Source organism: Pelodiscus sinensis, chromosome 3, assembly GCF_052426305.1.
Source record: "Pelodiscus sinensis isolate ZL-2025 chromosome 3, ASM5242630v1, whole genome shotgun sequence".
NCBI classification, from domain to species: Eukaryota; Metazoa; Chordata; order Testudines; family Trionychidae; genus Pelodiscus; species Pelodiscus sinensis.
The window spans coordinates 97,751,139-97,775,113 of record NC_143054.1 but is presented as its reverse complement, the minus strand read 5'-3'; the positions used below and the strand labels follow the sequence as shown (position 1 = coordinate 97,775,113).

At 44.5% G+C, this 23,975-nt stretch overlaps 1 protein-coding gene across 3 annotated transcripts; it reads left to right on the top strand.

Moving 5' to 3' along the window:
* The first annotated feature begins 14,001 nt into the window (after window positions 1–14,001).
* On the top strand, window positions 14,002–23,367 carry SGK1 (serum/glucocorticoid regulated kinase 1). Of its 3 annotated transcripts, none has more exons than XM_075924219.2 (12): window positions 14,002–14,176; window positions 17,777–17,852; window positions 18,322–18,397; window positions 18,825–18,929; window positions 19,402–19,485; window positions 19,596–19,727; window positions 19,991–20,103; window positions 20,310–20,433; window positions 20,782–20,877; window positions 21,158–21,313; window positions 21,420–21,509; window positions 22,205–23,367. In XM_075924219.2, the coding sequence occupies exons 1-12, from the start codon at window positions 14,143–14,145 to the stop codon at window positions 22,370–22,372; spliced, it is 1,254 nt and encodes a 417-aa protein (XP_075780334.1). In that variant the 5' UTR covers window positions 14,002–14,142; the 3' UTR covers window positions 22,373–23,367. The 3 variants fall into 3 exon arrangements, with proteins under 3 accessions (XP_075780334.1, XP_075780335.1, XP_075780333.1); XM_075924220.2 differs by lacking the exon at window positions 14,002–14,176 and adding an exon at window positions 16,401–16,460; XM_075924218.2 differs by lacking the exon at window positions 14,002–14,176 and adding an exon at window positions 16,924–17,631.
* Window positions 23,368–23,975: the final 608 nt, after the last annotated feature.

The window sequence follows — 23,975 nt, the reverse complement described above, 5'->3', positions numbered from 1 at the left end:
ATAACCAAATAGAATTTTATCCAATTTTCTAAACAAATTCACATATGATCTAATTATTTCTCATCCAAAGAGTATTTTTTGTTAAAAGGTCTATGTCTTGAAATTAGAGATTGGTCAAAAATGGAATCTGAATCTCATGGAGCAGAATGAGTTTTGATTTAGTAAATCAACAAGTGCTGGTTTTATTGTTCTGCTTTGGATGATGCCAAAATCTCATGTGACAGCCATCTAGTAGGGAGGTTTAACATGGGAATGAATGAGGTGAGACAACAGAAGTCGTCCCAGAAAAAGATATTACCTCATCCACCTTTTCTCTCTAACATTTTAACAGTCATTCTCTTCTGAAAACTATTCAGTACAAAAGATGTCTGTAGTTTATTCTCATTACCAAGTTTTATCTAGCAAAAATTTCATCAGTAGAATATTCTATCGCTTTATTGAGCTGTATGGCATGGAAGATCAATGGGTGATATTCAGATAGCCAGAGTAGGAAAGTGTTATGTTCACTCCACCACAGGTATATGGATTAGTGTCAAACTGTGGACTAGGTATCAGTCACAGCATAGTCAAGAAATATAAAACCCAGTCTGCCATATCTGCTTTATTTAGTTCCTCCAATATAAATATCTTCTGTAAGAACAAAGCACTACAGATTTTTTTTGGGGGGGGGGGAGAGGGGAAAGGAAGAAACACGAACGAGGTGAATCAGTTACATAACATTCATAATTAATTTGGAGAGTGGCTTTTACTACTAAATATGGATTCTTGGTATGAGGTAAAGATGGCAACACACCCCTTAAGTGTAAGGATAATGGTGTAATGAATATTATGTGCACCACACACTCATTAAGCATGTTGGTCAGTTACATGACTATAGGATGCCAGTGTTTTGTTAATCCCTCCTGCTTTCAATACCTGAACAGGTGGGAAGATTTGTGATCATCAAGCTTGAGATCTAGGGAAAGGGGCCAAGGGAAAAGATCTAGGGGAAATGGGCCTCAGAAGCTAAGGGTATGTCTACACTTGCAGCCTAATTCGAACAAGGGCTGCAAATGTTGGTATTCGGAATTGCAAATCAAGCCGGGGATTTAAATATCCCACTCTTGATTTGCATCTTCCCGGCTGGGCACCATTTTTTAAATTTACAAGCCCGAAGTAACTGCCCGCATCTACAAGTGGCAGGGAAACGGGCATTCGAAATAAAGCCCTAGTTCGAACTACCTGTTATTCCTCCTGCAATGAGGTTTAAAAGGTATTTGAACTAGGGCTTTATTTCGAATGCCCGTTTCATTGCCGTGTGTAAACGCGGGCAGTTACTTCGGGCTTGTAATTTTAAAAAATGGCGCCCACCAGGAAGATGCAAATCAAGTGTGGGATATTTAAATCCTGGGCTTGATTTGCAATTCCAAATGCCTACATTTGCAGCCCTAGTTCGAATTAGGCTGCAAGTGTAGACATGCCCTAAGTTATCAGGCTCAGTAAAAGTAGAACTGGATGAAATGTTATGAACTGTGTTACAGATTAGAAGAGCCAATGGTTCCTTTTGTTCTTAAAATCTGTGCAAGCTAAGTCCAAAATTTCCAAACTTGGATATCCAAATTCAGCACTAATCTATATTTAGATATTTACATAAAAGTAGCCTGGTTTCCAGGTGTCCATAGTGCCTATTAGGGTCAATGAAAATTAGACAACTTTTATTTAGGCCCCTATTATTCTTCTTGTAGTTAGGTGTCAAACTGAACTAGCCTAAGTCTGAACATCTTGGCCTAATTGAAGTTCTAATGCCAAAATAGGACAGAGGGTTAGAATCAAAAGGTAAAAGAAAGGAAGCTCACAGCACAGATTTGTGCAGATGGATCTTTCTGTATGTGTATGTATAAAACCTCTGTTTTTTAGCACTTTTTATTTTTTGTGGTGAAAAAACAACATGGAAAAATTACTTGCTTGGCAATAGTGGTCTGCCATATTGTTGGTGGTGGGGACTCCATTTGCTAACAGTGCCGTGTAAGCACTGAATGTAATGGCAGGTAGATGGAAAGGTTATGTGAATTCAGCATATTTTCACCTGTGGGGTTCAAATCCTTCCTTGAGTCACAAGTGAAAAGTAGTGTGATGGCTTTATTGCCCATCTACATGTTTTGTTATCCTTTAAGGTACTACTAGACTATTTGTTGTTTTTTAAGTTTTTCCTGTTACAGACTAACTCAGCTACCCCTCTGAAGTCAATACATTGAAAAGGAATAAACTTGTATAGTAGCTGACAGCAGTAGTCTTGCCTGAAGCTAGTCTTACTGTCATTAACAATATATCACTCACAAAGCTTTTAACTGAGGCATGTGAGAAGTGTACACTCTAAAATTCAGAGGCTCTTAATTCAGGCACCAGCCAAGAAAGAAGGTGGTCTACTGGATGAGTCATCAAATGGTGCCTCTGGAAACCTATATTCAAGTTCTGGCTCTGTGGCAGATTTCCTAATCTGACCTTTGGCCCAGATTTTTAAATGCATTTGACACCACTACACTCAGCATTGCAAAGGAGTCCACATCTCATTTTCAAAGGGGATTTAGGCACTAAGGAATCAAAATCTCATTGACAGACAATGGAATTTAGGTTCTTAAGTGTATCCTTACTTCACAGAAATATGAAGCGCCCAAAGTTAGTCTTGCTCTGTAAGTAAACAGACAGTAGGAAAAACCTTGCCACAATCTGAGTTTCATCAGGACATGTTAAGTATAACTCCACAACCTTTATATATGAAGTTTCTGGAACAGCCAATACTGATACCAGTTCTTATAAAAGCGACGAGGAGTCCTGTGGCACCTTATAGAGTAACTGAAGTGTAGGAGCATAAGCTTTCGTGGGCAAAGACCCACTTCGTCAGATGCAGGTACATGCATCTGACGAAGTGGGTCTTTGCCCACGAAAGCTTATGCTCCTACACTTCAGTTAGTCTATAAGGTGCCACAGGACTCCTCGTCGCTTTTGCAGATTCAGACTAACACGGCTACCCCTCTGATACAGTTCTTATAGCTTCTTCTACCTATCTGAAGGTGCCCACACAAGAATATATAGGTTGGTTACATTGTTTGATCTACCTGCCTAGGACAGAATTAACACACTTTCTTTCCTATGCAAAGGACCAAATTATTCTGCTCTTAGTAACACTAGTGTAAATCTGCATAAACTGTTCTTTGTCACACTGATATATATTTGGAATAACACCACTGAAGTCAATGGCCCAGGATAACCAAACTGTATGTCTTCACTGTAGTAAAAGACCCATGGCACAGCTGTGGCTGGCTTGGGTCAGCTTGCTCATACTCAAAGGGTTTGGGCTGAGAAACTGAAAATCATAGTGTAAACATTTGGGACTTGGACTGGAGTCCAGGCTCCGAAACCCTGAAAAGGTTGGGAATAGTCTCAGAGCTTGAGTCTAAACATTTCCACTGCAATATTTAGCCAAGCAATCTGAGCCCTCTGAGTCTGAATCAGTGAAGAGTTGATGCTGCAGGGTTTTGTTTTTGTTGTTGTTGTTTTGTTTTTTACTGCGTTGTACCTGTACCCAGAGAAGCAAATTTGATCTTCGTTGTCAGTCATTGGAGGGATACTCTGATAAATAATATACTGTTTTATGTGTTCATCATCTACTTTCCTTCCTCCCAAGTGGCCTGTTCCTGTTCCTGAATGAAAGAGGATCTTCTAGAAATTTTAAGGAATAACAAAGTGTAGGAGCAGAGAGTATCAAAATGGACAAATTTATTCCCATATTCTGATGGAATCAGAGAGAAATGAAGGTGCATTGTCAGCTGTATTTACCGCTTGCAAAATCTGCTCTTTTTCTTCTGACTCGTTCACTAAGGCATAGTCAGAACTCAACTTCTGTGTTGCTGAAGGGCTTACAGGCCTAATGGGATATCTTTCTCTTAAGATAATTCTGTACAATAGTGATGATAGGGCTTTGGGTATACATAAAAGACACTGAAATACCATGGTAACAGACAGTGTATGAAATCCTAAACTGACAGATAAGCAGGTAGACAGTCAAATAGATGGCTTGATTAGGTTAGCTATCATTTGTATTTTAGCATTTATGTATCAAGTGAAACTTTCTTCTTCAAGTGAAGAGAAACTTCTTTAGAATCATAGTCCTGACAGAAAAAGTTCTATTATATTTCTCAGCTAATATCCTTCAAAATGCAGTTTCTGATAGACACAAACAGAAAAACATAAGTGCCAGATTTGCATAATTATACATGGTGCACTACTTATTTTTTCAGAATATATTACATGTAATTTACTCAGTTTAGATTGCGTTTGGATCAAGAGAAGGCATTTCCGGAGAAAAGGTAGTTCTTGGCATAATTAAGAGCTAAATTTCTTCTGACCATTTTCCTTTTATCACCTGTCCACCTTTATTATGCTTTTTCTCTCTTTATTATAGTAGTGGCATTGCATTTTGCTAAGACCAAATTTCTCCCAACCATAGATCATTATTATAGGGTCTTAATGGGACTGATTTATTCAAGTATCACTGACCCAAACCACATTCATGTGCAAGGAGAACTAATCAGGTCAGATTATACAGAAGTGTATAGACTTTTAGTAATTCAGCCAGGGGGACTCATAGTAAACCTTCTCTTTCTTACTACGATTGTTCAATGAATTACCAATAATATTATACCATCAGGATAAAGTTCATCTGTGTAGAAGACAGATCTTTCTAGTGCAGAGGTGGCAAACCCATTCTGGGGAAAGAGCCAAGATAGCAGTGGATCCTGTGCGAAGAGCCGGGGCAAAGTTGTTAAGCAAAAAAACAAAACAAAAAACAAAAAACAACTCTGCCACTTTAAGAAAATGCATTTAAACATGTTTAGAGGCTTTTGGGCCACATTAGGCTCCTGCCGACCAACACCATCTTTAATTCTAGTCTTTCACGGCCGCACTGGATGGCTCCCTTGCCCAGGTCAGCACAGGGAGCTGGGAGGAGAGGGCCATTTTTGAGGGTATGGGGGTGGCTTACGAGCCACAGGGGGGGGGAGGCGGAGGGAGGAGAAGGGGCTTCGTAAGCCGCACCCTGGAGGGGAAAGAGCCGCATGCAGCTTGTGAGCCTCAGGTTGGCCACAGCTGTTCTAGTGGGATAGTTTGAGGGCATGTCTTCACTGCCTACTAGATTGATGGGCAGCCATTGATCCAGTGGGAATCAATTTATCGCATCTAGTATAGACACAATAAATCAACGGCTGAGACTCTGGTCCTGTACCAGAATGAGAGGAGTAAAGGGAGTTGATGGAGAGTGTCAGCTGTCAACAGGGCCATTCCTAGCAATGCTGGTATCCTACGCAGCCCAACACCTACACTCCCCTGTGGGAGTGGGGCACTCCGTGGAGGGAGGAATTACAGAGGCACAAGCCCTGGGGCACAGGAGCACTTCAGGGCAGGGATGCTAACCTGCAGCCTCAAGGGAGCAGACAGGAGGCACAGGCAGCAGCTGGCAATGTGAGCCTGCAGACCAGAAGACTCAGGAGGAGCAGTAGGCAGTCACACCACCATCTGGAGAGAAGTTGCAGTTTTCTGAGAAGGGGGACAAGCATCACTTCTCTCTGGCTGGTGGCACGACCACTTGCTGCTCCTCCTGAATCCTTCTGTCTGCAGGTTCACGCCACTCACCACCACCTGGTGAGCTGTAGCTAAGCTTATCCAGCAGGCAGACCAGTCAGAGAATAGAGCTGGCCGCAGGAGCCAGCACTGGGGCCATCGGGGCAAGAGGAAGAGGGTGGCTAGAGGGGGGGCTGGTCACCAGAGCCAATAGAGAGCATGAAGCTTCTAGGCCACCGTGACATTTGGAGTAATTTGATGTCCCAAATTTTGTGGCGCCTTACGTGACTGCATAGTTTGCATACCAGTAGAGACAGCCCTAGCTGTCTAGACTTACCACAGTATGGATACTATGGTAAGTAGATCAAAATATGTTGATATGTTGACTTCGGCTATGTTATTCATGTAGGCAAAGTTGTGTAACTTAGATTGATGACCCGCAGTAGTGCAGACTAGGTCTGAAACTGTGGAATGAACTATTCCAAGAATTAAGGAAGACAAACCTCATCACCTTCCACTCCAAGTATAAGGCACTCTTCCTCAATAGTATATTCTCTAACATATACATATAGATAGAAGCCTAGCCATTAAAAAAAATCCTACCAATATAGAACACTACATTGCACATACAAATTTTCCTTTGGGAGAAGATGGGAAAGAGAATGGCCCACATATGACAGAAGTAAGTTATATAATTTTATGTGCTATTGGAAGACATTCTTATACTGTGGTGATGAGGACAGCATCAGAACCTCTACAGAACAGAGTCAGTATACTGGACTTTAAATGGAAGTTAGAGACTTCGTTTATCTGCTCTTTAACTACAGATCAGGGCTGTAATTTTTGACTGCTTTCCATGAAGAAGGGAATTGCTTTTCCCTAAGTATAGCATTTCATCACTTTAAGATCCCTTGACATTGGAGTCTCTTATTGGCAGTGCAGTAAACCAGCTAAGAGTACAGAAAAGAGAAATAATAAATAAACAACATAAATGTTTGGCACAACACAACACTGAAATCAATTGGCTGTGTTCCATTTGGATCAATAGGAGTTTCAGCCTATGACCTCCCTGTCAAAAAGATGTCCAGCAGTCTTTTGACAGCATCCTAAATCTTCTGAATTTAAGCTGTTGTTGGGGTTATCATCAAAGCCATTATATAGTTCCTATCTATTTGTTGCTACTCGACATAATTTGCCGGGGGCAGCCTGTCGGGCTGGATTAAAAGTTTTTTTGTCACTGCACGTGAAACTATATTATAAGGTCAAAGATAAGAGAGGGCTCAGAAGGGACTGACAGTAAACAAAGCAAAACTTTCAGCTTTTACTTCAGAAAAGAGATGGCAACAGAAGTGCAATCTCTTCTTGCCAGAGTATGTAGCCAATGATATTAATGTAATTGAAGAGCAAGACAGACCATGGCCTGTACTCTATCTCTGTGTAGTTAAAATAGGGCGTGATATTGCAGTAAATACATGCAGAATTTTGGTCTGTTTCCTTCACAGAAGGCCAAACTATTTTAGTACAGTTCAATGAAGCTGTATTGAACCTAAAAACAAAGGCCATGATTCACCAAGGTACACAGTGCATACTTCATTTGAATCCTTTTCTGAACTAGGGATTAAATGTGCAGTTTAAGTAGAGGAGAGGTCAATGTACCTGCCACCATCATTCCCAAGAGCCACGCTGTCATATTGGCTGGCTGGAGGCTGTGAGCTTCCCAGGGGAAAGGGCAGTCAAAGATAGTTTTACCACAACTAACCAGCATTAAGTAGTAGTTACATTGGGGAAGCCCTTTCATGACAATAGGGATGTAAAGTCTCGTTTAATTGGTTAACCAGTTAAATGTGACATTTAACTGGTTAACCAATTAAAAGGGAGCTGGGCAGGGGGTGAGCTGCCATTGCCAGGCTGAAGTAGCTCCTGCCTGTGGCGCACCCAGGCCCACCATGGACAGGTGTTGCTCTGGACAGCTTGAGGTGCCTTGGTTATGACAAGCTTATCTTGCAGATGCCCAGGCTCAGCCACAGCACAAATTAAGCACGGGAGGTGTGGGGAGAGGTTGCAGAGGCTGGGGCGATGAATAGGTGACCAAATATCCCATTTTGACCAGCACACACTCTTTTTAAAGCCCTGTTCCAGCCATCCTGCCTTTTCTAGGAAAAAGTGAGCATGTGTCCTGTTTGCTCTTGCCAAGTAGTGGGATGTGGACAAACGTGTGTGTGTGTGTGTGGGGGGGCAGGGGAAGATGAGTGGTGATGCCAGCCCCAGGCTGGGGGAGACATGGCTATGGTGGGGGCAGGGAGGGCTTGAGTGACACCAGCCCCATTCAGGGAGCAGGCAGAATTTGGACGAGTGGCTTGGACCAGCCCTACACAGGGATGGTGGGGAGGGCTAAGGTTAGCCCCCAGTACTCTTTGGGATATATGGTTACTCAAGTGATGGGGGAGGGTGTATTGGACTCTGCCACCCTACAACTGGAGCCCAAAGCCCCATGGATGGAGCCCCATCAACCCGAGAAGGTGGAGCTGGAACTCATCAGCTGCTTGTGGAGTCCAAGGTCCCTCCAGCATTCCCCATCTGTCTGCCAAGGCAGCACAGGCACTGCCCTGACTGGTGGTGCCAGCAAACACTGAGTTGCATATAGGAACAATAGGAAGGGGAGGGGCTGCTTTCTCATACCCCATCCCAATCACTTCCCAGGAGGCTGTCATGGCCACAAAAAAAGTCTCTGGTGGGTAACCACATACCGGTGGTTGCATTTGAGAAATGCTGCTCTGAGGAGAGAAGCTAGTACTTTCATATGTGTTTCCAACAGCTGAAGAAGATGCTTTCAACTGCAAGGCCCTTCTCTAAAACCAGGGAACAGTTCTTGTTTACATGTAAATTATATGTTCATTCAGTGGGATAAACTGCATCACATCCTTATCATATTTAAATTGTGCACCAGCTAAGCTATGTCCTCTGCCTCCTCCCTTTCAATCATTGCTAACCCTATGTGTTATGCCTTCTTTGCCTATAAGATTGAAAGCTCTTTGGAGACTGTACTTTTTGCACTTAGAGCAGTGGTTCCCAACCTTTTCACTAGAGCGGGCTCCCTATTGCCCCCCCCAAACCATTCGCAGACCCCCCCCATCAAAGCCAATTCTAGCCGCTATGTACACTTCAGTAAATGACAAAGGAAATGTAAATAATTAACATTTAAAATGATGCATACTCATTTCCGACATCACAACAATTTGATTGCACGTCTCGTCACAACAAATTACCACAATGATTGGGCCTGCACAGCAACAAATAATAAATTTTTGGCTTACCTAGCGAGATCCCTGGTGTTGTTTCATTGACTTCAAAGATTGGTAGAACTGAGGTTCAAAGCCTCAGGCCAGATTAACTCTTCTGGGGTTCCAGGGTTAGTAGAATTTGTGGGCCCCTCTACAGTCTGATGTAGGGCCAAAAATGAAGGATTCAGTGTGCGGGACAGGGCTGCCAGTGACTGGGATAGGGATGGGAGTCCAGAATCTGGGTGGAAAATAGGGTACAGGAGCAAGCTGGGGGGTAGGTGTCTGGCCAGGAGGGAGGGAGCAGGAGCAAGGTGCTGGTGAGGCCTGGGCAGGGTATAGGTGGGAGCCTGGCCAGGGGGCAGGGTGCTTGTGGAGGCCTGGGAAGGGGGCAGAAGCAGGGTGTTGGGCAGGGGGTAGGTGGGGCCGTAGGCAGGAGTAGGGTGCTGTATGGTGTTTGGCCAGGGGGCAGGATGCTGGTGGGATTTGGGCAGGAGGCAGGGTGCTGGTGGGGGTCAGGGCAGGGGGCAGGTGGGAGTCTGATTGGGGGCAGGGTGCTGGTGGGGGCCTGGAAAAGAGGCAGAGTACTCATGGGGATCTGGGCAGGGGGAGTAGAGTACTCATGGGGGTCTGGCCAGGGTGGGGGGGATAGGGACAGCTCGGCCGGTACCTGAGGATCCTGCAGCTGCGTGCCTGGTTTGGGGTCTCAGGAAGCGCGTGAGCTGCTCCCCCCTCCCCAAACAGCTGGTGTGCTTCCTGAAAATCTGGGTCTGTCACACTACTGGGGACTTCCTTCTCCCTCCTTCCTGCCTTCCTTCCTGCATGCGGGCAGGAGGGGGAATAGGAGTCCTGGGACTGTGTGCCAGTTCCAACGTCTCAGGAAATACGCACTCTTCCTCTGCACCACATGACAGTTAGCACACTTCCTGAGACATTGGAGCTGGTGTGTAGTCCCAGCAGTGTGACAGATCCCGCTTTTCAGGAAGTGTGCCAGCAGTTTGGGCTTTTCAGGAAGTGTGCCAGCTGTTTGGGGGAGGTGAGGAGCTACCCGTGCGCTTCCTGAGACACCAGACCTGGCAGTGCCGCGGCACTTCTCCCCCACGCTGCAGGAAGCCGATGCTACCTCCATTTTCTCAGGAGGTAGTGCCAGCATGGACTCCTTCTTGAGGTGGGAAGGAATGATGGCTGGGGGGGAGGAGGAACGCCTCATGATCGACTGGTCGTGCCCCCAAAATCGACCAATCGATCACAATCAACAGGTTGGTGACCACAGTTCTATGTTCGTTTTTATTTATTTTTAATTTTTTTATGGACCTCCTGCAATACCCTCACAGGACCCCTAGGGGTCCGCAGACCCCAAGTTGGGAACCGCTGACCTAGAGAAATATAACAGATAGAATCTTGTTAGGGGGATAAGGAAATATATGTGTTTATTGTGAATACAGAATCCATGTATTGTCTTTAGCTACTAAAATTATCCACCATGCGTAGACACACACACAAACACTCAATTCTGGGATATAATTACCAGTCTCAGTTGTTCATGCTAGTCCACTGGCCAGGTGGTCTAGAAATGAGGAGGGAGCCAAGTCCTGTCAGGGAGCACTGATGCTCCTGGAGGATGATCATAGAACCAAAGGACCCAACACTATAGTTTTGCTCCCATGTTTTTAAATGTTTTAGTGCAGTGTTTCTCAACCAGTGGTATGAGTACCCTACTTGAGAAAAGTCTGGGGGATACTTCAACACAACTGAAATTTGAAGAAAACTTAATTTTCGTTTTAAGTTTTACAGTGCTTTATTATTTTTGTAATTTTTACACCCAAAACTTTAATTGCTACGATAAAGTTGCTTAAACAAATGTGTTGCAATGGTAGAAAAAAAATGTGTGTATCTGAAAACTGTAGGTACTGGGGATACTTATAATTTTTTTAAAGGGGTACTTTATAAAAAAAGGTTGAGAAACACTGTTTTTAGTGCATAGAGCCTGTCTTTTCCCACTGCCTCAGGGAACTGTCTGACCATGAGTCATCAATAAACAGCATGTGGGACTCTGATTCTGATTGTTTTTTTGATGGGGCTTTTGCCTGTCTCTTTCATGGGTGGGTACTTTTGCAGGGATCCCTTTCATTGTTCTTTTGCCACCCAGGTGATGTTGACAGCTAGTCACTGAGACAGCATATGCACACCCACATTCACGCTTTAAATGAGATTATGTATTACACACTCCCCCCACCCCAACTTTAAACAGAATTAAGGCAGTGCAAATGGGGTTTTAGTTACAATATGGAGTCATTTTAGTTACAATGTATTAACAGTTTAAAATAGGGTTTCATTTACAATATAGGGTCACTTTAGTACTTACAATGTATTAAAAAGGAGTCACAATAACAGATTCTTCAAAGGCAATTCCTAATGGGCTACTAACAAATTAATCCAAAAATGGTTAACACTGTTTCATTTATAAAATTGAATACATAAAAACTGGGCCGCAATTCATGAGGTAACCATAATATCACATGGGTTTATAGAATTCATTAAAAGGGCAATTTCATTCTTCAGCCCTATATACTTTGCTATTTGTTTCACAAAGCTCATATAATGTAGTCCCAATCCTGATTCTGGTCTTTAGATACGATAACAACAATATCCCTTTACCAGTCAGTACTTTGCCATAAGATACACTTATCCTGTTCTATGACATGCTTATAATGCTACAGCCAAATCAATTATATTTCTGCTGTTAATTGAGTAATCCTTTTTTTTTTTGGTCTGACAATTCTGCAAATACGAAAACATTAGCATCATACTGTGGAAAGTGAATATTGTATTAGATCAGGAGTCTTAATTCATTATTTTTCAAAAACTTTGAGGCCTTCAGAATAAGGTGAGATAGTAGTGTGAGTCATTATTATATTTATTTGGTCCTTTTGCTTTATCTCGTTTGTAACAAGTACGTTCCTATCTCACACTAATGGCCTTACAGTGTTACCAGTTCTCATTGCAACTCTCTCCATAGTTGAGGTTTTTCTCAAACACCAGCTCCCTAGAATTGTAATTACCTAAAAATCTCATCTTTCATTTTTTAAAAGTAAGTTTCTAGCCGTTATGGAAATGTGACCTGAGTGTACTCTATGCTTACATAGCAACGTGACTCCCACAGCTAGCCTGTACTAGATGACTCAAGGTTGCAGGCAAGGCTGTTGATAGTGCAAAGGGGGCAGTTGCCCCAGAGCCTGGTCATCTAAAAGGGCCCTGGGCTCCTGGTCCTTTAAAGTGCTGCAGTAGCCCTGTGTAGCTCAGTCTGGGTGGTGTTGAAGGCTGGCTGGGGATGGTGTTGCATGGTCCGGGTGGCACTGAGTACAAGCTGCCCTTAACCTCACCCCTTCTAAAGGCCCAGAGCCAAGCCCCACCTCCATGCATATTACTAAGCCTTAGGGACTGATGAAGTCTGCTGCCATCCCTGCTTACAGGCCTATGTGTGCAGGGCTGTTTCATTACCATGTAGATGTCCCAGCCTAGGTTCTAGGGTCCTGCTAGGTGAAAGAGTCCCAGAGCTCAAGATGCAGCCCAAGCCTGGAAATTTACATAGCAATAAAACAGCTCTACAGCCTGGGCCCTGGGAGCCCATGTCAGCTGGCATGGGCCAGCCATGAATTTTTCTTTGCAGTGCAGACATACCCTAAGGCTCAAAAACCAGAATGGAAAGGAAAGGGACAGTTATTATAAGAAACAAAATCTCTTGATTCCTAAACCAATCTTGAGATTTTGTAAGGCCCAGGCTCCGGATTTTTGATTGCTTGGGTTTGGGAAAGATGTGCAAATTATATAAAAAAAAAACAATAATTCCTCTCCCATAGGTTTTTGTGCATATTCCTACATAAAAGTCAAGACTTTTATTATGGAAATGTTTTAAAATAGGTGTAGGAATTAGATTAGAAAGATCTTTTAAAAACAAGGAAAGGATTAATTGTGTGGGAAACTAAATATAGGGACCTGTCTGTCATGTATTATTGCACCTATCACTATGCCATCTGAGCAGTCGGGAGAGGCAATCTGTTCATTTTACTTCTCTCTGGGTTATTTTCCCTTGGGATAAAGCCAAAATTGAAGAGACAATGGAAAGTTCAGTGCATGACAGCTCTCTAAGCCTTCAATGACTCCTCAGTGAAAACGATCCACTAAATAAGGAGTAACAAAGCAAAAATGTGATCTTTTCCTGCGGCCTTCAGGGGCACAGCTTCCCAGTTTGAAAGGCTGCCACGTATGGATGACCACAGGGGAAGGATGGCAGCAGTTCTTAAAAAGCAACCCCCTTCCCCCCCCCCCCCCCTTGGTGCTGGTTGTTCTTCTTCCACGGAAGAAAGCACGATCGCCACCTACGGGACACGTGCCAAAGGCGCAGCGGATGCAATTGTGCGGAAGAACACCCAGCCAGACGCCTGCGGCTCTGCGCACAGACATGTGCCTATTGTGTGCGCAGGGGGAGCGGAAAAGACACCTCAGTGTGCTGCAACCGGGCGGCAGAGAAGGGGAGCCCGATATATCTCTGTCTGTTTCCTGTTCGGAAGTAGTTCGATGCCAGGATTGGACAGGGGGCGCCTGTTCCACCCGGTCGCTATCCGGTGGGCAGGGCACACCCGTCTCCAGAACCCCTCTGTCCTTTTACACCGTAAGCGCAGGAGCCCATCTGTCTCAGAGAGAGGATGGAAGTGAAGGGCGGGGGAGGGGAGAGGGAAAACCACCCACCCAAAGCAGCCTGGCCCCTGTTCCTTTTCCGTCCCGACAGCTACCACGGCGGCGACTCCTCGTCTTTACGCTTTGACAGGGAGCCAACCAGGCCAAGTGCGGAGGGCAGAGCAGCCCCTCGGGCCTGCGGCCTGTGTGTGCTGCGGGAGGGCTCTCCATGCGCTCTGTGCAGCAGCTCAATTCCAGCAGACCCGCATTTCAGTTGCAGACGCAGGCACTGGTGTGTAATAAAGTGGTGATTACAGTAACTCCCAGGGCTATGTTGCAACGGGGCAGAGTGTGCCTGGCGTGACCAATGTTGAACTCCACTGATCTGTATGTAAATCACCTTGTATATGGGGTGCATAAAACGGGCAGCAAGCCGACTCAGCCGCTACTTTCTTTACTCACCACTTCCCTCCAGCTCTGGCCGGCCACGGAGAGGGTGTTATTCGGGTTTATAGCGATACATAACCCAGCCAGGGCGTCAGAGCCCCGTTTCAAAACTACTGTGTAGGATTTTTAAGAGGGAGCGAGAGAGATGAGAGGCAAAGAAGAGAAGCCTTCATTAAAAGGTTGGTTTATTTTGCAATTGTTACAGTCTCGCTCTGGCTTGTTTGAGGCTCTGAGAAACCCTTAGTGGTAACGATGCGGAATGACCCTCCTGATTGGAGAGCGGAGGAGGCTGAGCACTTGACATTTGATAGGGACTTTAATTACCTTTTCTCCAAAAGAGGAAGGAGACCTGCAAACCGGTGGGGAAGGGGGGGCAACAGTCACTGAACCGAGGCTGCAGTTCCAGCTTTGTTGTTCTTTAGCAGGACTGGCGGGGGGAGGTGTCTGGAGCAGGGGCGTTTGGTACCTGCCGGGGAGAAGGGCAGGGAGTTGGAACAATTTTGATAATGGGGTTCCTGAGAGCTTTTCAACCCAACTGGAGACTCTGTATATAATGCAAACCAAGCCAGGAGATGTTGCAATACACACACACACTCCTAGTTCCAGCACCTATACGGTACGGGGGTGCCCCCAGAGGGACAGAGAGGGGGCACCCCATTTAGCAATGAACATTGTGGCAGGGTCATAGAAGGGTGGTGCGCCTCCCGAGCGGTGTGGAGAGTCTGCAGGGCAACAGGCTTTCACAGAGCCATGGTGACAGCGGGGTGTTGCAAGCGAGCGGCTGCTGCAGCCAAGCGGGAACAGGGGGAAGGCGCAAGCGAGCTGCGCTGCAGCCAGCGCCGGGTTGACTAGACCCTGGCCGAGCACTGCGTGTCACAGGAAACGAGGGGATCGCAGCTTGTGTGGGCGCTGTAGGGGTGGGGAGCGAGCACAGGGAAAGGGCTGCTGAGAAGAGGGCGCTGCGTAATGCAGCAATGGCATGTGGCGGGAGGGGGACATTTCTGCAGCACAGAGCCCAGGGCCGGTGGCAGCCTGCAGAGCTTGGTGGGGGCGCGTAGCCTCGGCCCCGGCACGCGAGTTGGGTGCTAAGCGGTTCTTGCGCGGGAGCACGCAGGGAGCGGGGCGAGCTGGCCAGCTCCCCCGGCGCGTTTAGCAGACGATTGGAATTGGCGTCGGTGCCTTGCTCGGATCAGACAAGCCGATTTTGCACCCCGTACAGACAAAGCAACAAGTGGAAGAAAGCAGAGGATCGGAACAGCTGCCCCAAACTAACTGCGCCTTGGCGTGCCGGTTTCCTCTCGCTCCTTTGCACGCTAGGAGACTCTGTGTAAGGTTCCCGGCTCTCAGCCACGTGAGGCAGTGGAGCCGGCCGGCCGGCAGCAGCCCCTTCAGTCTCTGCCTTAAACTTACCAGCAGTGTGTTGTCTTTGAACTACTTTCCGCGTATGCATGGCGCAATTTCCCACCCCAGGCCATTACCATTACCTGTGCACACTCTCTTTAAACCGAATTGCAGTCTGAGAGCAGCAGTGAACTGCATCTCTCTCCCCCTGTGCTGGGGTGCTCTCTTTTGGGGAGTACAAGTTAGACACATGAGCTGTAGGGGCATGCCGGCCAAGGGGGATGTGGAGTGAGGCAAGATGCACAAAGGGGGCAGCAAAATTCATGGCCACGTTGCAGCTCAACTCTACGCGGTATAGCGGGTAGGGACACATCACAAGTTAGGAGACTTCTTCGAAGTTGCAGTGAGTGAAGTGAATAGGAATGTGGCCGCCGCAGCTAACGCTGAAACCCAGCCCTCGTTCCAACACGTGCTCCCCCCCCCCTTGTAGACTGTTGCCCTCCCAGGGGCACCCACTAACCTTCGTGCCACCCTCACCCCAGCCGTCCCCCGGCAGAGCCTTTATTCATAAACAAACCCACGTGCTGCCCAGGGCCACTGCAAGGCAACAAGTAATGACGCCCAGGCTGTTCGCAAAGGTGGTTGAAATCTCAGCTGGGGGGTTGTTCTTTTGCAAACACAAACTAGATGGGTACTTCCATGAGCTCTACGCCCCCTGACCCCCCTCCCTCTCCTTCCTCCTCTGGCAAGTCCTAGGGGCTGCTTTTTTGGCTCGTCGGCCCAAAGCATTCAAAAAGCGTTTTCTGTAACGTCCCGGCCGGGATCCGGGCAATGCACACCAGGGCATTTGTTCTACTGAAAGCTGGGCAGGAAAACTTGTTCTCCTGAGTCATTGCGGCTCCTTCAAGGAAACGTCGGAGTTTCTTATCGCCTTTCGCCCCAGGAGGCAGCTGAAGCTGCTGCTGACGCTGGAGAACCAAGGCTCTGGGGGTCATTTTAGAAAGACATTCCCCTCCGCACAAGAGCAAAGCAAGCCCTTACACAATCCCCTTCTCCAGGGAAAACCAGGGCAGGCTGCAGGAGTTGGCTGCGCCGGGGAAAGCGAGTTTCTGCTTAGGCTGGGTAAGAAGCTCCGATCCTTTTTCCTTTCAATGTGGTGGTGTAACTTGGGTTGGGACGGGGGGGTTAGTGACCTGAGCGGTGCATCCATGTGGCTCTCTCTCCCCCTTAACCGGATTGTGACCCGAGCGCCACAGAATGACACCAGCTGACTGATCTCCAGCCACCGAGGCAAAGGTCCCCCTTTGAAGTTGTTTGCTTGGAGCGATGAGGTGCCAACATTTGCAAGCGGCTAACAGGGATGATCGTTAATGAACATTTCTTTGCCTCCCCCTGTGGAAATGCATTGGGCTCAGTGCAATACACGTGAGCCACAGGGATCAGCTGACCCCACCAACGGTTCCCTTCTGAATTTTTTGAAGAGAGGGGGGAGAAAGGGCCAGGCAGGGGGCGTCACATTTTCTCCCTCGAGAGCTCCTCTCTCACTGCCAGAGAGCTAGCTAGCGTGCATGCTTGGGGGGGGGGGTCACAGAAAAGGGGGAGCAAAACCGTTTTGCAAGGGTATCCCTCCCGAAACTGACTTGCAGGCTTGCAACAAGTCAAAGCCTCATGGGAAGGGAAGCAAAATACAGGAGAAACGGGACAGGGCAGCTGTCGAGTCTAGCCAAGCGCGGTGCATGCTCTTTATGCCTGTGCGGAGTGGGTTGGAAGTGGGCCCCGGCTCTCTGCGGCTGAGCTCAGCGGTTCCTCGTATTGCAACGCACCGCCTAGCCATGCCGCCGCCGCGTCCTAAGCCCTGCTGCAGAGCGCTCTCCTTCCTGCCGGCAGGCTACTCCCCCGGCTCTTGCGAACGTCAGAGCCAGGCAGGGTGGGGCCGCGCCAAGGAGCGGGCGCCAGCGGGAGGAGGCAAAGCAGTTCTGGGCGCCTGGCTAGCCGGACTTACTCTTCCGCATAGTTGTTCCTCGTTGGTCCCTCCCTCTCCTCTCCTCTCCTCCCCGCCCTCCCTCAGGCGAGGTCTCTATATAAACCGCTCCAGCGAGCTGGTGTTTAGCATAATCGCACTGATAGCCGGCTGCAGCCAGAGCCGCTTGCGTTCCCCTGGACTAACTCATTCATCAGCCTGGATTATTGCTCCCTGACCCACACTGTAGCTCAGCTATGACTGTCAAAGCCGAAGCATCTGGACCCACATTAACGTATTCCAAGATGAGGGGAGTTGTTGCCATACTCATCGGTGAGTTTGAAGAAGAAAGGCAGAGTGACCATGGCGCTTTGGGGGGCTACGGATATTTTGGATGCACTCATGTCCGATTCACTTAAAAAAACCAACAACCCACGTTTTGGATGTCCTGTCGTAACGCTTTTCTTTTTATTTGCAGCTTTCATGAAACAGAGACGAATGGGGCTAAATGACTTCATTCAAAAAATAGCCACCAACTCCTACCCGTGCAAGCAGTAAGTAGCGCAATTTTATGTGTATCGATCTGAAAATCGAGCCTTACATTTTTATGATTGAAATATTTAGGTATTAGGTTATTAATGATTGTCAGAACTGAATTAATTTTTTCACAATATTATTAGTTATATAACACACTTTACTGAGTTTGTTAGGATATATTTAAGTTTTTACTGAGTTTAGTTAGCATAAATAAAACCAGAGAGCACAGGTTAGTTTGAGACCCATCCTATCCATGACATTTAACTACAGAACAAGCAAGTGTTTAACTACAGAACAAGAAACTGCACAGTTAGTTCTTTTTTTTTTCCTGTTTCATTTTAGTTCTGAAATGTAATAGACTGTCCCTAGTTGCCTGCCAAACTGAAACTTAATAAGTAGACTGCTTGCATGCCCTCTAGAGGTGACATGTTACTGCCTGTTGTACAGGGCAACTGTTCTAATAATGTACTCTCTAATCTTTTCCAGCCCTGAAGTTCAGTCTATTTTGAAGATCTCCCAGCCTGAAGAGCCTGAACTTATGAATGCTAATCCTTCCCCTCCAGTAAGTAGTCTTCATTATGTGAATCATTTCCACTAATAGAAACATGTTTTAAAATAGCTATTCTGTAAATTAGCAACTTGACAAGAATGTCCCTTTTAGTTCAGCTCACAGGGCAGTGATGTAACTTCAAAAAGGAGTTACCAGTTTAGAATAAAATTCATACCTATTTTGTATGGAAAAAGTCAATGATTTAAAGAAGGCTATATTACATGTCTTTTAAGTAGGGAAATCCCTAATCTTACTTAAAATTTTAATTTGTGGTTGTACAAGAATCTCATGCTAATTTTGGTGAAAGGGGACATAGATTTGGTTTAATATAACCAAGTAAAATGATCTCTAAATCCATGAATAGATTCGTATAATAACCCTTTGTGGTCCATTTCAAATAAACATCTTTTAAGCGTCATTTGTTTGTTTTTAATTATAGCCCAGCCCTTCACAGCAAATTAATCTTGGCCCGTCATCCAACCCACACGCCAAGCCATCAGACTTTCATTTCTTAAAGGTTATTGGAAAAGGAAGTTTTGGGAAGGTAAGTCCTACTTCTTTCCACCTTAATTTGGTGATGCACTTGTTTAAGGGCTGAGGTTATAGCCAGCTTGCTTTAGTGGGAAAATCTCTGTTCTCCAATGATTCACTGATATTTCACAGCTTTGAGGAGGAAGTTGCTTGCCCTGCAGTGGATAGGTGGGGCAAGGTGTTTTAGTTAAGGAGAAGGAGTTGCAAGGAAAACTCACTGGGATTGATCTTTTATGCAGGAGAGGTAGTAGGGTAGGTCCTGGAAACCAGGAGAATCAGCCTTTTTAAAAAGCCTCTCTGCTGGCATTTTGTTGATAATGCTAGGCATTGCTATCAAAATGCTTCGAAATGCAGCTGGTAATATACAGTGGTAATAGTGCTCAGCGGTAGCATAGACGATATCCAAAACCCTTTCTCCCAGCTGTGTTTATATGCTGCTCTGTATTCCAGTACATTTAAGTAATGGGATTTTCAACTGCTTTCAGGTTCTCCTTGCAAGGCATAAAGCAGAAGAAGAATTCTATGCTGTTAAAGTACTGCAGAAGAAAGCAATCCTGAAAAAGAAGGAGGTAAGTATCTCCTTTTTCACAATATAGCAATGCAAATTACCAAGTTTAGTTTATTACTACAAGTTAGCAAGCTTTTTGTAACTAAATATTGTTTTTTTTTCTATTTTTAGGAGAAACACATAATGTCAGAGCGCAATGTCCTGCTGAAAAACGTGAAACACCCTTTCCTGGTTGGGCTCCACTTTTCTTTCCAGACTGCAGATAAATTGTACTTTGTCCTTGACTACATCAATGGTGGAGAGGTAAGCAGCAAGCGAATGAAATAATTCCTAATATGTGCACAGTGGTTTTGTAGATCTGTCTTCTTTTTAAATTAAAAACAAAGTTCCAAGGGGAAAAGTTATTAGAGTTAGCATCTTCAGCCTGCCAGGTTTCAAATGCTAGAGGATCATTAGGCCATTTCCTGCTATTGTTCTTCTTAGCTATATATGTCAAGTCTAATTAAATGCATTGTTAACAGGCTTTGGCACCATTTACAGAGCTTTGTTCTTTCTGTCTCCTGTAGTTATTCTACCATCTCCAGAGGGAACGTTGCTTCCTGGAACCAAGAGCACGGTTTTATGCTGCTGAAATAGCAAGTGCACTGGGCTACTTGCACTCTCTTAATATAGTTTATCGGTAAGCAGTGTGTTATTCAGTTTAGGCATGATTATAAATTTGCATATTTTGTAACTTACTGTGGAAAGTAGATTTCAATATATTAGTTTCAAAGTAATTTTTCTGAATCAAAAGACTTACAAAATCTATATATATGCTCAGAAACTACTAAGAATATTTTTTAACTGAGAAGAACTAACATTTGTGTTAATCTTTTGTTGCTACAGGGACTTGAAGCCAGAGAACATCTTGCTGGATTCTCAGGGGCATATTATCTTGACTGACTTTGGACTCTGCAAAGAGAACATAGAACCTAACGGCACTACCTCCACCTTTTGTGGCACACCTGAGGTATGCTTAGTTCTGCTTTCTGAAATAGTTACCGTTTGTCTATAAACTGAGTGGATAAGAGCAGATGAGGCAACAGTAAATATGCATGCCTGAGGGAAACTTACAGTGGAATAGATAAGTGGGAGAAAGTAAGATCCTTAAAATGATAGCCATCAGTGAAGAATGAGCCTTATGCAGTGGGAACTGTTCTCAAGTTAACTTGTATATAAATGACATTTTAATTCTAGCATAGCTGTTGTTTTGAGTAAGACATTGTGGGCTTTTCTAGTTCAGGAACATAAGTATTTTAGTTAGTCTTAAGATTCTTCAGCCTCTGGCTAATATTATGGTTCTGCTTTTATTTAACAGTATCTTGCTCCTGAAGTTCTTCATAAGCAGCCCTACGACAGAACTGTTGATTGGTGGTGCCTTGGAGCAGTTTTATATGAAATGCTTTATGGACTGGTAAGTAAGATATACTGGCAACTCAAATAGCTTACTGTGGTTCTTACAGGAAAACAGTTCTATACTTCAATCATTTACCTAAACTTGTGGCTTCAGTTAAGATAAGGACTCCAACCAATGTTCTCTATTGCTGTCATCCTGGTTAAGAATTCTGTGTATGGATCAAGGGCAGCACATGGCATTAAGATAATAATAGCCTGTGGTATTACAGTAGAATGCATATGTGTGTAATTTTTTTTAAGCACTTACATTTATTTACCTTTTTATTTCTTTCCCACAGCCCCCATTTTACAGCAGGAATACAGCAGAAATGTATGACAATATCTTGAACAAACCCCTGCAATTAAAACCAAATATTACCAACTCTGCTAGACATCTTCTGGAAGGCCTGTTGCAAAAGGATAGGACAAAGAGACTTGGTGCTCAGGAGGATTTTGTAAGTACAATTTTGTAGTTGCTATGTATGGTCTGAGAAATAATTAGTATTTACTCTTATTCAATTACTCTTGACTGAATTAATCTAATTTTTCTTTCCTTAACAGATGGAGATTAAGAATCACATCTTCTTCTCTCCAATTAACTGGGATGATCTCATCAGTAAGAAGATTACACCCCCTTTTAACCCAAATGTGGTGAGTATTATATCTAATTATAGAATGAAGACAAGGCTTTTTGCCCCTTACATCAGGGATGCGCAAGGTGCAGCTAAAAGGCCACATGCAGTTAGCTGGCAGTCCTCTTAATACGTAACTATTTTACTCTTTCCTCCAGCTAAAGGGAATAAGGATAAAGGTGATCACTGACAGATTGTGAAATAGTTGGATAGTAAAATGTAGCACTTATGGTTCTGCATAAACATTGGTTATTCTTAAACACATCAGTGAATTATGTTATTTTTGATTTTACAAATGGGGAAACTAAGGGTAGGAATTAAATAACTTGCCCCCAAACAGAATTTTTGGGTAAACTTATACAGGCATACTTTGATTATTTGCATAAAGTTTTGATTAAATGGGGTCTACTTACTGCAAGTTGCCACGGCACCCCTGCGTAAACTGCAATATAGGAGAATGGAGTGCTTATTCTTCTTTGCTTTTATTGCATGGAGCTAGTTGTAGGGCAATACATTAAAAACGAATCCGCTTATTTTGCTGCTTATGGCTTGACAAAAAAATGCAAAAAGAAAAAAAAGTCAAAGACAGTGAGCCCAAAGTGATAGCGTTGTGAGTCCCTGACAAGAATTTTCATACTTTGAATTAATCTGTGAAATCATAAAAAATGTAGATTGAGTCCTAAACACTTGTGTTCTTTTTTTCATTTTCCACAGAGTGGTCCCAGTGATCTGCGACACTTTGACCCCGAGTTTACAGAGGAGCCAGTCCCCAACTCCATTGGCCAATCTCCAGACAGTATCCTCATTACAGCTAGCGTCAAGGAAGCTGCTGAAGCCTTTCTGGGCTTTTCATATGCCCCACCCATGGATTCTTTCCTGTGAACTTTCTCCTTTCTTCTTCTTTTGATTATTATGTTGGCCTTCTGGCTGAGCTGCCAGTTGACCAGTCATCTTGAAACAGAATTTGCACATCTCCTCCATGGCAGCTTTGCAGCCTTAATTTCAACTACACTGTTTGCTGGAAGCTTTTTTTTTAAACAGCACATAACTCCTCTAAATGAGCTTACAAGCGTTGCATTTTGATTTGTTCTTCCCCCAAAGTGGTGCTATATCCTTGGGAAAGAACATAAGAAGTGACTGTTGCCATCGTCTGCTATGGCAGATTGCAGGAATAATAATATGCTGTTTGGAAATAACATTCTGAAAGCCTTGCCTGAAGATCTGGACATGATGAGGATTTTATGAAATGTGCCTTTTTTCTGATGAAATCGAGTTAAGCTCCAAACTTTTCCTGTTGCAGAGTGTTTCTCAGTTATTTTATGTGGGTTTACTACGTGAACAAATGGTATGAGTGTGATATGCATAATACAGAGGGACTTAGTTTAAAGCATCAATGTGACACTTGCAGGACACTACAATGTGGGGCATTGTTTGTTTCTTTCATATTTGGAAGATAAATAAATTAAGTGTAGAATTTGATTTTTTTATAAATATACAGTTAGCTAACGTTATTGAAATGGGCTCACAATTAATTATATCCAAATGCTTGAAGAAAGCATTGCTGCTATGAAAAGTTTCTATTTTTAGAAAGGTTTTTATGGACCAAAATGCCCCAGCTGCAGTTGGTCAGAGCTGTTGGTTTTGTTTTTTTTAAGTTTAAAAGATTTCATCTGTAAAGTGGGCATTATTAAAGGGGGGTGTTGCATTGTATGTATTGTAAAAAAGTCTGTACATTCAGTTGTAACTCTAGATGTATATTTAAACTTACAGCCTGGCTTGTAATGTACACCATCGTTGTAATGTAATTAACATGGTTATGTACTTGTTTTTTGGTGACCAAACCCATTGGTTTGCAGTAAAATATTGAAAAAACTGTGTACACTATAAGGTTTTTTTCTTTTTAAAAAAACACCTTTTCCTTAACAAAATTCAGTTGAGTTTGTGCTTTTTTAAGGGTTTAAAAAGCAAATCCAGATGCTTATGCTTAGAGTAGGGCTTAGTCAAGAATAAACTTGCTGACATAATTATTTTGGGTAGGGATATAATTTCTGATAAGAGACTCGGTGTAGATATAGTTACGCCACTGTTTAAAGGTGCTTTATCCATATAGTTATTCTTCCCTTATGGGACTAGCTATGCTGTTATGAACACTTCTACACTAGTACAACTGTCAGCTCTTGAGTTATACTCCTAACGTGATGCAACCTAATTACATAACTAGTGGGAGATGATACCTTACATCAGTGGTCACCAAATAGTGGTCACCAAGTGGTCTCTAAATAGTCAATCGATGTGGCCAGCTGGCTGGGCAGCTGCCCTTGTTCTTAAGTTCCTGGATGGGGATGGGGTGGGGAGAAGCACGCATGCGCCCAACCCTGGCTCTTGCCTGCTGCTCCAGGAGGGGGTGGGGCTGGGCTTGCACCAAAGAGCCAGGGCTTGGCAGCTGGCGCACTGTGATGCTCCCCATGAGCTGTATGCAGGGGTG